The sequence below is a fragment of the Harpegnathos saltator genome, unplaced genomic scaffold (genome assembly GCF_003227715.2).
Source record: "Harpegnathos saltator strain DR-91 unplaced genomic scaffold, Hsal_v8.6 scaffold275, whole genome shotgun sequence".
NCBI lineage: Eukaryota > Metazoa > Arthropoda > Insecta > Hymenoptera > Formicidae > Harpegnathos > Harpegnathos saltator.
Window position 1 is genome coordinate 165,825 of NW_020230067.1, and position 13,173 is coordinate 178,997.

Below are 13,173 nucleotides of genomic sequence, written 5' to 3' on the forward strand. Positions count from 1 at the left end.
GCGGCAACCCCATCCAGGAGAGAGGGTTGCCTCGAAACCCGCCGATTGAGCACCACTGCCTCGCCATGTTCCAGGATCTCCGTTAGGATTGGTAGACGAAGCGACAAACGGCTTCGCCGATTCGTCCATTTAGACCACGCCTCGCGCTCGGACCTCCTCTTTCACTTGCGAACAGTCTCAGCCGGGAGTAGTTGTGTGCAGCTGCAATAAAGGCCACCCCGGTAGACGACGGCCGGCTAGTCCTCGTTGACACGACGCACGCTCAAGAGTTTCGACCTTAACGGGAAGGCTTCTGGCCATCTGGCGCCGACGAAAGTGAATGAGCCAAGGACTAAATCGGGTGTCCCGTTAAGAGATTGGGGGTTACGCTTCCTCGGTCGATTTCACTTTTCCTGGTCCACGTAAGTGATCGCAGCGGATGCGGATCACTCCTCAGTCCTCCTGGAAGCTTCCGGATTCTGGACGGTAGTCGGTTGCTGGCGAAGACGGTAACGCAGGACGCATCTTTGGAGATCGACCGAGTCCGCTAGTGAACCGGCTTGGGATGTCCCGATGAGAGTACACTCGTATGTTATTGTTAGCCGATGTTAGAGGCACCAGGCCAATTTAGTGCCAACGAGAAATGTTGCTGGACTAGTGCTGGACGAGATAAGGATGAGGTCCGGGTGAAGTCGACACCTGATCATCATGACTTGTGAAGAGGTGACAAGTGACCGGACATGAGGATTCGTCGTAAGATTTCCTAATATCGAGTAAGGACTTGCGTTCGGCAATTCGCAATAGCCCGAAATTTCACTGGGCCGAACTTGAATTGAATCGGACACGTGTAAGAACCAATCGGATCCCGTGATATTCCGTGACGTGATTCCAAAGACGTGATCTTGAACCCCTCCAGAGGCTGAACACTTTAACAACAATCCTATGGCATGGTCACAAAGGAAGATAAGACTCTGAGGAGACGCCAAAACTATGGTGAACTATCCCTGAGGCTATCCGCGGGGCGAATTTCTGGGTAGACATTTTTTTAGGTAGACTAACGTCTTCAGGCTCGAGTGGCCGACCGTGTCCCGGTTAAATGTAAACGTTACCAGAAGCAATCAAGCTCGTCTCGAGCGGTGCGTGCTGTTGTTCGAGATGCACTTTACGGTGAAAGACACGTGTGCTGCGCACACGTTTCGTCGCGCGATCATCGAGCTGTAGCGAGGCCTGCACGGCGAATCATTCGTGAAGGGGATCTCTCGAGTCATCGGGAGGGCAGTGTCACCAACTGGAAGCGGTCTCTCACGGCTCTCAAACCTCTGACTCGGCTCCCGACAATGGATTCTCAGCAACTTGTCGACTCGGCCTCTCAGAACAGTCAAGACATCGTCTTACCGAAACCGACCAGCAGCACCCCGAGACACAGCATCGACGCGATCCTCGGGTTGGTCAGCCACAAAAGGACTCATCAAGAGATGGAGGACACCAGTCGCGACACGCAAGAGAATACTGGTACCAATCTCACAACAATTTCACACCAAGCAATACTGTCACTATCTCACGTTCCGCACATGATTTCCGCACGTCACGTTTCCCCCTCAACCACGTCGCTCTGTCGCCTCAAAATGAGAGCCTCCGCAGGCCAATTAGAGAGCCGGATTATTAGACAATACATTCGCACGTCTGAACGTCTGAACGTCCAAAGCAGTTCAGCTTAGTCTAAAATCAACGATCCATTATGTCGGCTCGATACTCTCCCCTTCTCCTGTTCTTCCAGTTTTGCGCTATTGACATTTCATCGAGGAAAGATGTTTCAATCAAACGCAACGCAAATTCACGGAAAACCTCAAACCGCCGTGCACCGTCGGGCGGATCCACGCGGCGATGCGCGTCTCCGCTGTGTTTCTGAAAATTCCCCATGCTGTACATGTCGATTTCCAAATCACAGAACGACTCGTCCCGCTGCCCCTCGAGACCCATTAACGAAGTAATCTCGAGCATCCAATCCATCCGCTCGCTCCTTTGTGGCTGCCCTCCACCCGCGGTTTGTTAATCGCTATCGCGTCATCAATCACCCGGTGTACCGATGTATCGCGCACCCTCGTCTATCTCGATATTTATCGCGCGTTTTCTAAACCATTTGTCAGTCATTTAATAAGTTCACCCAGATTTGTCGAGTCTCCTCTCTCGGCGAGTGGTCGCACGGGAATTTCGATCGGCGGGAAAGCGATTTTCCGCGCGTTCATCGAGGCACCGGCTGGCAAGAGCAACTGACTCCAATCGGACGCCGTTAAATATAAATTTAGTGGTATCACTGCCCCGAAACGAGAAATCAATGGCCCGCTAATAGCCTTGGATAGGTAAACCCGGGCGAATCCCGGCCGACGGCCGAGTACGCGCTTTTCCCGCGCGGAGTCCGATCATTTTTTCGCATTTACGGGCTAATTGAATTAGCGGGGCCGACCGTTCCGCGTTGTGACGTTGAATCTTGCATCCTGCCGGACGGACGCGATCGAGTCAGCCGCACGCGAGTTAGTCCCTGTCTGGCAGCTGCGTTAGTAGTGTCAGTAATGCGGCTTGATCGAATTTCGATCAATTATCGTCGGGGTCGCGCTTTTGCTCGATGCGTGGCCGTCTCGGCGCCGGGCGGGGGCGAAATTTAGAAGAAGAGCGCTGGCGCGGGCTGACAGCGGCCGGAGGTTCGCGCTCGCAGCGGGCAAGCTCGACGCGTTAAGAACGCGGAAAGAACGATTAATTCGTCGTGCACGAATCTATTGGCGGCTCGGCGAAACGTCGAGAACGTCGCAATACGCCGGCGATCGTTGAAAAATGTTAATGTTGTCTAATAATAATAACAACGCGTTAATGGCGCCACACACGAAACACTCGTTGCTCCACATAATGGCCGTGTTCTCGTTGCGTGATTTTCCACTTTGCTGATGAGATCAATTTGCCGCATGCTACCGGCTCCTTTTCTTTCTCCCTTCCTTCTCCTTTTCACTTGGCCGAGACATTTACGCGCTCCACTGTTTAAACGCCGTGCGCGCCTGTATTTTTTTTATTACACTGGAACAATTCATCGCTCGCACGGCCGGCTCGGTATTATCCGTCGATGATTAATGGATCGAGCGTTTTCGAAATCCGCCGACCGCAGAAGACACTAATCACAGTGATCAATGATTAATCGTCGAAGCGCGATCCATGCAAGCGCGGCCACAAAATCCTACGGATTCTCGTTAACGCCTCATTCGAACCGTAATCATTTAAATCATTTAGATCGCAGTCGCTCCATTCCGATCGTAATTACCATTGTCAATCGCCGCTGGGATTATAGCGTTCATTCCGCCCGTCGATACGCGACCACCCCTTGAACGATACGTCGTCCGCGTGGCCTGAACGCGCTCGCTCTCCAAGGATACGCTCTGACGTTAATTTCCCGCGCGAAACCGATCGCAAAAACATTGACGCACGTGTAAATTCCGCGTCATGCGACAAATTGTGCGTCAATTGAAAGAAAGTTGGAAAGAGAGAGGGAGAGGGAGAGAGAGAGAGAGAGAGAGAGAGAGAGAGAGAGAGAGAGGGGGAGAGAGGGAGAGGGAGGGAACACGCTCGTGGGAAGCTCGTCGGTAGCGTTAGCGTATAATTGGAAAATCGTTAGTATCGCTAGCATCTCGCGTTCTCTCCGAGATGCACGTGTACACCACGCGCCGCTAATCCGTCGTCGAGACCGTATCGAGCGATCGAAATCGAGCCGCCGCCGTATAACGGCCGCTGTCGTTCGTTATACGACGACGGAGGCGGCGGCGGCGGCGGCGGAGAGCCGATGCCGATGAAGCATGTATCCGATAATTCCTGTTTCGAGACACTTTCGTCTCGACTCGCCTACGCTGCCCGCGAACTGTCGTTCGTGTCATTCGAAAAGTGCGCGGCGTGCACGCCGGGGCGAGAACGCGAGTTATCGACGCAACACTTTCGGCGGAAGGGTCGGAATCGACAAAACAATTTTGTGTCGGCACTGCCACTATTAGTGAGCGGCTGCGAGTTGAGCGAAAAAAATGGCCAAACAGCTATCGGCTATCGGAGGCGCCGGTGAGTAACGTGAATTCTCTCGCGTCGCCCTGCGCGCAAAGTCGCGTGTTCGTTTGGCCCCGCGCCCGAGAAGTCTCGCACGGACGGTGGGGGGAGGAGGAGGAGGAGGGTGGGTTCGACGCCCGTCGTGCTCGTCGTTGTCCTTGTCGTTGAGCGCTTGTCAGCTGAGATATTTGTCTTATTGTTCGTCACGATAATAACACCGGCCGCTTCGCTCGATGAGTAATCGACGCGCGAGCGGCGACTGCACCCAGGAGTTTTTGCGTTAATTTATGGCGTGTTCGGCGGATCGCGTCAGTCGCGCTCGCGCGAATGACTCGCGCGTGGCCGAGGGCACGCACCGGCGGAAATTATACAGTTCGGAGTGTATTGTCCCAGAGTGGCGTTCATTTATTTTCGCGTTTGGCCTGAAACGTCAGCAGCTGCGCGCTCGCTTGTATCGCGATTTGTCCAACGCAATCGCGCGACTTGTGTTTCATGCGATTAACGAGATCGCGCTCAACGTGGGATTTTCTTCTCAACACCGCACGATCACGCTGGGAAGGTGTTTAAAGGTGTCGAGATCTTGTAGTGTATGCCCCTTTCTCTCTCTCTCTCTCTCTCTCTCTCTCTCTCTCTCTCCCTCTCTCTCTCTCTCTCTCTCTCTCTCTTTCACTCCTTTCAATCGGTAAATTTAATCGGTAAAATAATTGCCAATTACCTGTACATCTATAAAGAGTTTTCGAACACGGGGCTGATTCTCATTGGCATTTACGTAATTGAAATAATAGTGTAGCATAGATCTCCACTAGAAATTCGGTACAATATCTGATCGAGTCGCGCTAATGACGAAACCGATGAAACCGCGAGTGTACACGCGTATAAAGCGCAATTTGACGTTATCGGCGGATCGACACCGCTCGCTCGGAGTTTTCGCGCAAAAATAGCCCGCAATTACTTTAATTTGAGCTATTACCGCGGTGAATTGCTCTCCCGAAATCGAGCGACGTGCGGTGTCGGTCACGTTGGAGCGGAGAACACGAGCGAGCGAGCGAGCGAGCGAGCGAGCGAATGAGAAATCATCGCGTCACTCGCGAACCGCGAGCGTACAGCGCTACTCATCCTTCTCATCTTATTCCGAGCTATAACAAGCCCATAAGGTAAAGACCCGTCAAGCCTAATATGTTCGACGTGGGATTAATTGTCAGCGTTTATTCCCGGGGATTCACGTTGATCGCTCTGGAAGGGAACTACTCAGAGCGAGAGGCCAGACCGGCAGGGCGAGGGGAGGGCGAGTCGCGAGAGAAATATACTAACAATGAGAAAGAGAGACGGAGGCTGCTTAGCCGAGACCCAATCTTGTCCCGCTAATCGAATTATCATTAATTATGATACTGTGCGCGGGAGGAGGAGGAGGAGGAGGAGGAGGTAAAAGAGAGCGAGGACCGGTCGTCACTAATAAGTATGAGGAAGAACGGAGGGACGCGCGAAAGCACGGCAGAAAGAAAGAGAACGAGAGGAGAGAGAGAGAAATGGGGAAGCAAGAGGAGAGAGAGAGAGAGAGAGAGAGAGAGAGAGAGAGAGAGAGAGGGAGAAAGAAAGCAAAATGTGGAAGGGGAGATAGGTGGAAGCGGCTTTAAGTCGCTTCTTAAGAGGTGAATTGACGTGCCTACTAATGGATCGCGCCTGCCACGTCTACCTTCCTTCTTCTCGCTCGCCTTGGCGCGCTTCTTTTCCTCGTCACCTCCTCGTCCAACGGCACCACACCCGCGGCCTTAACGGCGGGGCTAACAGGGTCTGTTATCCGCGGCGAGAATCGCCCGTCTACCGTGCGGCCGCGATTGATCGAAATTAACTCACTGGAATAACCAATGACCGTCACGACGTGCGCGAGAACTCGATACGCGATTATTTGTACACGTGTCACCGAGCCACATTGTGCGACTCCCCCGCGTTTGTCGTTGCTTTCGTTTCAGCTTCCCAGCCTTAAAATATCGCGGTCGTGTCGCGACTAAGAACTAACCACCGGCGAAAAGTTCGGTTCGACGGTGGATCGGAAGATCGACGTTCGTCGATTCTCGCCGATTAGCGTCGTTATCACGATTCGACCGTTGGCGATCGCACGGACGTTTCTTTTTTCCTTCCGTGTAATTTCATTTGGTTTCTTCCTTTTTAGCTCTTATTAACCTCTCGACTCGCCGCTCGCGCTCTTTACACCCGATTCTTTACGTCTGATTTGTAGGTAATAAGACACCATTTCCCCCGCGCGGTTACCGTCCTTAAAGTAAAGATAAACGTATAACGAACTATTTTTACAGAGCCAGATCGATACGTATCCGTTAATTGTGTGGATATCGTTGCTGCGCGCACGTGCGCACGCACGCGAGTCCTCCCTTCCTTTTATTTAAATCAAAGTGCTCACCGTTCGCAAATAATTCTCTCGCCTTTTACGTGCAATTTATCGTAATCGCGATTAATATTGCAGCAATATTGGAGAGAAATATTGCGACCCCTTCGCTCTCTCCGCGGCCCTCCGGGCGAGGAGGATAGCGAGTGTAAGATAAATAATGGTAGGATAAGCCAATTAAGCGACATATTAGCTCGAGCAAATGTGAAACCACGTTCAGTGCGCGAAATCAATTCCACGACATATGCAACGGCGACATTATAACACACTTGGAATTAATTCCTCGTCGCATTACGCGAGTTCTCCCAGCGACTGTCTAATTCCTTTTAACACCGTGCTAACGTCGTTAACTTCACGCTTCATAATTTCATCATCCGCCTCGTAAGTTTCGCAATTATTCTGTCTAATTTCATCCCCGATATGAAGTCATCTTCCCGGGGAACGGAGTCCCTAATTAATCGCGCGCGAGCGCGCGCGACGCGACTGATAATATCTACGTTAATTACGATAAATTGCCAGGATAAATTATCGGCGACGATCTCTCGAGTCCTTAACAGTTATTCTTGGTAAATAATTGATCCCTGGACGCGCGGTCCGCGGCGATCTGGAATTCACTCGCCCGCAGAAACTCAATCAGAGCGCTCGCCGATCGATTCAATGGCGATTCCAATCGGGCGGAGTTAACGTACAAAGCGAGTAATGCTTCTTGAATCACAAGTGGCGAAATGACGAACTTGGAGGCCCCGAGCGTGAACGAAGAATTTTCACGATAACGAAATAGTGGACCTTTCTCGTGACAATTTCGTGAAAGCTACTGTCCGCATAACACGTCGTTGACATTTCGTCGAATACATGTAGACGAATTGTAGCACGATGCCTACCCGAAATACTTCGCTAAAGTGATTATCTGCCACCGCAAATAAATATTTTACATCAATTCGCCGTCCCTCTGCGAAACAGAAAAAAGAGATTTGTATTTTCGTCCGCTGACATGAGACTCGCGTTATCACAATTTCATTACTGATTACGTGGAGGTGTGTGTGTGTATGTGTACGTGTGTGTGTACCGCTTCATCTGATTTCAAGCTTGTGGGAAATATTTACGACCTAGCTTTTACCGCTAAATTGACGCTAATCTGATCGCGGACTCCGATATACGACCTAACTCAACCACGCTTATCAACCTACCAGCTGCAACTTAAAACGCCACAACTATATTTCGCGTTAAGCGAAATACGAATCAATATCTACATTCACTTGTACGACGCTACACGTTTACTTCAGACGCGCATTCGCTCAGTTTTCATCCCTCAGTCTCACGCACTCCCCTTTCCTCTCACGCGATTTACTCTCCGATGTGCCTCTGGAAATATCGATAATTTCTTTCCTCTACAAGAAGTAATAAATATATGCTTTTCCTTTGTCGGGATCGTTAACTTCTCGGACGAACAAGCGCGAAAAAAGCGTTCGCGCGTGAAGCCTCCAAGTACCTCAATGCCGTCATTGGTAATGTCTACATTACAAAAGTATCAGGGACCCTACGCGGGCGTAACGTAAGAACGCTCGCGCACCGCGTCGCGTCGCGTCGCGTCGCGTCGCGTCGCGTCGCGAGCGCCTTGTTAAAAAAGCGCTTTGTTAGGGGGAGCAATTTCGATCGCGTGACAACACGCGGCTGTGCTACCGCGGTAGAGGGTAGAGGAGCATTCGGCGATTACGTGTAATTTCATACCCGTTTATTGCTGGAACCTCGTTGCTGTTTGACGGCAACTTCTCGCACTTACGGCTCGATCGCGAACGGAGAGAGGTAGAGAGTCGCGACGCGAGTCGACGCTTGTAATTAATACGACGAAGAAACGGCAAACGATGATGAGGCGGTGCCAGCCAGGACCGCCGAGCTTTCGAGCAATTTTCCCCTTCTCTTTCGCTTGACGAACAACTCCTTATTGCGACGTAAAACACGTTGTACCACCGACGAACGCACGTTTTTACTCGTTCCTATCATTTCTACTGATCTTCTCGGGGCGAAAGTGCGTCTTCGTCGCACGCGGAATTTCTATTTGACAATCTCGATAGCGGTCGGGACTGATCGTCCCGACGGGAATCTCGGCGTCGAGCAGCATAAACGACGACGACGACGACGACGACGGACGTCGCGGGTGACGCGATGAAATTCTTGTCCCCCGCGAGCGCGGCGAGATGAGAACGCGCGCGGACTCCCATCGCGCCGCACCGCGCCGATTTAACCGGATTACCGTTGCATCAAAGCTTGCGAGTGGTAATTGGCGCGCAGGTGTCGCCGATCAATCGTACACCGGGCATCGCGGAACCTATTTTACTGCGCTCGGATACCGAAACGCCTCGTGATCGATAGTCGACTACGCCGAGACGGAAGTCTGTATATATACCGGTATAGATATACAGGAGCTGCCGTGCTGTATGAGAGAGAGAGAGAGAGAGAGAGAGAGAGAGAGAGAGAGAGAGAGAGAGAGTGAGAGAGAGAGGTAGAAAGGAGGGAGGGGGTGGTGGTGAGCGTGAGGGTGGAGGCGCAGGAGAGGGAGGAGAGACAGACAGGAATACAGGAGGGACGCAGAGAGATACGCGGCTTGATATAGAGGAAGTGGAGACGCTCACGGTGCAATATTGGCGTAATTTGTGCAGCGATTAGCAATCGGTACGTCATTACCACGATTAATATTGACGCCTGGATAATTCAGGACGCGCATGTGTGAGCGCCGTCACTCACTCGCGCGTGTGCACGTGCGTACGCCGCGCGCACGGAACCAGCCGCGTCGCGAGCCACGACGCAGCGCGGCGCGGCCTTTCGGCCGGCTCGTAAAGCGACACGCATGCGGACACGCACACGCGCACGCGCACGCGCACGCACGGCGGCAGGCGCGCGATGTCTGCAGAGATATCCCAATAAAGCCCGCACGCCACCGAACAATTAAATTATTAACTAGTAACGATAACGAGGGGGCGCTTGCCCGTTGATTACTATTATAACGAAGGCCCAGCGCACCGTCGCGAGCCATAAACCACGCGAAAGGAACGTAAACAAAATAAGCCGTTCCCCTCGGTCCCTCCTCGCCCCCTCCTGCCATCCCTCCCCCTTGTGCACAGGGCGACGAGAGTCACACGGTGGTCCGCCTGGCCGCGCCGGAAAATTTCACGTGGCAACTCCGCCAGGAGAAAATTGCGCGGACGCCGTGCACGCGTAATTGCGAAATTTCTGCTGCGCCGGGAATTACTCCGGACCGACGTATGCCGTGAAATATCGAAAAAGCAGCGCTTAGTCCGTTAGGCAGGCAGGCAGGCAGGCAGGCAAGTGAGCCGCAGTGGGGCAGGTAGGTGGGCGGGTGGATGACGAGTAAGCAGCTAGGTGGTCAGCGACGTCGCGGCCGCTCGATCAGGCGAACGTCGACGCGTTGAAATTGTCCGGAATTGAGGATTAATCGGCTGCGGTGACGGATTTACGAAGCATCCCGGGAAATGGGCAAGGAAACAAATATCAGGTCGTACAAAATTCAGGGATATGCGGATAAGTATGTTTTCGGCCTAATTTCCGACTCGCAACTCAGTAAAGGGGATGAAAAAGGACCGATGAGCGAGCCAATATATATTCGCAGCTCAATCTTATATTTAGGATGGTCCTACGTCCATCTGCGGATATTCCGCGATCGATGAAACAACCGATGTCACATCCGAAGATAAAGTTCAGACAATCTCTCAAGTAGAAAATTCGATTGTGAATACCGCTCGTAGTTTTGATAATGTATTTAGTATTTCGTCAAAATATGGTTAGTAAATTGCCGATAGTGTCGCCGATCTACTTTGCGTGCTATCCATCTCGAATTTCCACGCCTTCGAGAGACGAATGTATCAATCGCGCTCGTTTTTTCACTTTGCAACGACGTCCCGAAGTTAACGGACGCGGCCGGATGTCACGACACAGTCATCGGCCCGTGCTCTCCGGCATTTGCTCGAGTCTCCAATTAACGCGCACCGCGTACGTTGACCGGTTTAGGTGGAAACTCTATCCCCGCGACAGAGAGAGGAGAACCCGATGACAGTTTAAGAACCTTACCTCGTGGAACGTTGTTGAGACGCGCACACATGTGCGCGAGCGCGCACGGCTCGTCGTCACTCCGACGATTTAATAATTCGATATCGATACGCGAATAATCGACGCGGCCGATATCTTGCCGAGGATTAAACACACGCGAGTACGCTCGTCTCGCGAGTACTGCCAATCTCTCGTCTCGTCCTTGCAACGAGCCGTTAGCGCGATACTCAACGAGAAAGAAGGGCCGCAGCGGCGGCGAGACTCGGGCTGCTTACGTGATAATTTGCTATTTTATCAATTCCGTTTTCACAAACATACACATATATCGATTCACGCGTGCCTCCGAATACTTCTAGACCCGTCGCGTTGAATCGGTGTGACATCGGCCTGTCGTTCAGAAATTTAATTCATTATAGGAAAACCGGCCAGTTTAACGCCGCGCTCTCTCTCTCTCTCTCTCTTTCTCTTCAGAAGCAGAGATAATCGTGTTTATTCTGTTCGTTTATTCCGGTGAAGAAAAAGCCGTGGTCGTGGATATCTGGGTAGAAACCAGTTCGTTAATTTACCGGCTTGCTCTCTCCCTTCCACCCCCGTCTTTCTCACTCTCTCTCTCTCTCTCTCTCTCGCTCTGCTTCTCTCCTTCCTCTTCTCGCGCTTTATTAATCCCCCGTCATTTAACTCGACTAACAGCTCCCGATGATCCGCACGCCCTGTATGCTTTAAATAAATTAAATTTGCTGGATGGACTATATCGGAACGCGGCATTAAGTACTACCGTTTTAACGCGGTAATAAAAACATTTGTCCGCTGTCTCACGGACGGACTAGAGAAGGTGAAAGAGAGCAGGGAGGAACGAGTGAGCGAACGACCGTCTCGCGGGTGGAGACATGTCTCGAGGATCGATACATGCGTCGGATTAAAGAGCGCGACAGGTGACAGTGGCTTTTACGAAGAAATTTCCGTCGAAACTTTGTGCCGCGCAAAGTGGCCATTGCGTTTCGTTCCGGAGATAAAAACTGGAAGAGTCGGGATGAGGGAGCGGCAAGAGCAGCAAGACGAGGAGGATACGAAAAGAAAGGGAGAGAGAGAGAGAGAGAGAGAGAGGGGGGGGGAAGAAAAGAAGGAACGACACCGGTGACGGTCTACGAGAAGACAAATTCTGTAATCCTCTTTGGTCGGCGAGCTAAGCCCTCTGTGTGACGGCATACCGGTCCTCTTTCTCTTATTTCCTCTCCCGTTGCGCTTCTCTGCTCCCCCCCTCCCACCTCTTTCTCTCTCTCTCTCTTTCTCTTTGTTTCGTCTTCTCCCGTCTCGCTCCACGCCGATCAAGGAAATTAGGCTCCAAATCGACAGCTATGTTTAAGTACGAACGACGCTGCGCGGTGTATCCTGCATCCTGCATCGAATATCGAGTGAAGAATCCGCGACGAAACAGCGTCTCGCGCGTCTCATGGAGAAGAAATCTCGTCATTCACGCGTTTCTTCCGGGAAAACACTTGCTGGGGCTGAGGAGAAACGACTCGTTATCGCTGAATCATCAGCTTGCCGCTGATCAAAAGATCAGCGACAGTCTCGATGCGATAACGGGCCGATTTGCGAAGAGCAGGAAGAGCGCGTTTTGACGTGATTTTCCGAGCATGTCGTAGCTCTTTCCTCTCTCGGGGGAGTCGGATTTATGCGCGGCTCGAGATATTGTACCGGTCGTATCGCATCGTTAGCTCGGCGCTAGATCGACGTTGGGCGTGTCAATATCGGGCAGGAAATTCAATTAACACGATTTCAATATCCACGTCTGCGCATACGCGCGCTCTAGTCCTTTTACACATCCTTCACGTCGCGCTGACTTGTCAATTTTCATTCGTTCGCTCGGCATTACGTCGATTATCAGCCACTCTTCCGCGATTACGAGCCGGGCAAGTAGCATGCCCGCGACGCTACGCGGAGAAACGACCAGCGCGGAGCGTTTTATTGGCGTAATGAAAAAGAGAGGGAAAAAGCCGGCAAGGAGGGAGGAGGAATCTCTCTTTCTCTCTCTCTCTCTCTCTCTCTCTCTCTCTCTCTAGCTGCTGGAAAATCGCCTCTGCTTCCGCGAGCCCACGAATCCGCGGATTGTCCGCTTCTACGAGACCGCTGGCGCAAAGTTGTCATTGCGAAATAATATCGGATTATGGGTGTCTAAAAGTGCGCGAAGGTTCATCGGTTTTTCGCGCAACCATCTTGACACCTGATTGGCGGCTGACCGGCTTCTCGTTTTACGTACACGACTTTTTCTCCTTCGAACGCAAACGCCAGCGAGACGTTAATTAATTTGACCGGCTGTCGGATATCATCGCCCGCTCGCTGTTACACGAGCCACGTATATTTGCTGGAATCAATTCGTTTACCTCTAATTCACCGCATTCGCGACATTTGCTCACAAATATATTAAGCGCGCGCGCTTTGGGATATATGGGGTTTACACTACAAACAGGGAAACGAACTCGCGACTGACCGGGCAGCAAGCCACGCTTTCAAGCGCATAACAATGCGGGACTTTTGACGTGGCCCGATGCGATTTTTTAAGTTCCACTCTTCGCCTCCGGGCTGAAAAGGGAGCGGGGAGGGGCGTCTCGCTAATGCGAGCGAACAAAGAGCCTCGGCAAGCCCCATGCAAAAAA

At 51.9% G+C, this 13,173-nt stretch overlaps 1 protein-coding gene across 1 annotated transcript in view; it reads left to right on the forward strand.

Annotated features, from left to right (window-relative positions):
• Nucleotides 1–209: 209 nt before the first annotated feature.
• LOC105191260 (retinal homeobox protein Rx1) overlaps nt 210–13,173 on the forward strand; it is a 51,271-nt gene continuing 38,307 nt past the window's right edge. The window contains exon 1 of the mRNA XM_011154537.3: nt 210–1,491. Coding sequence (XP_011152839.1) covers nt 1,317–1,491 — 175 coding nt within the window. The 5' untranslated portion in view covers nt 210–1,316. The remainder of the gene's footprint in view (nt 1,492–13,173) is intronic.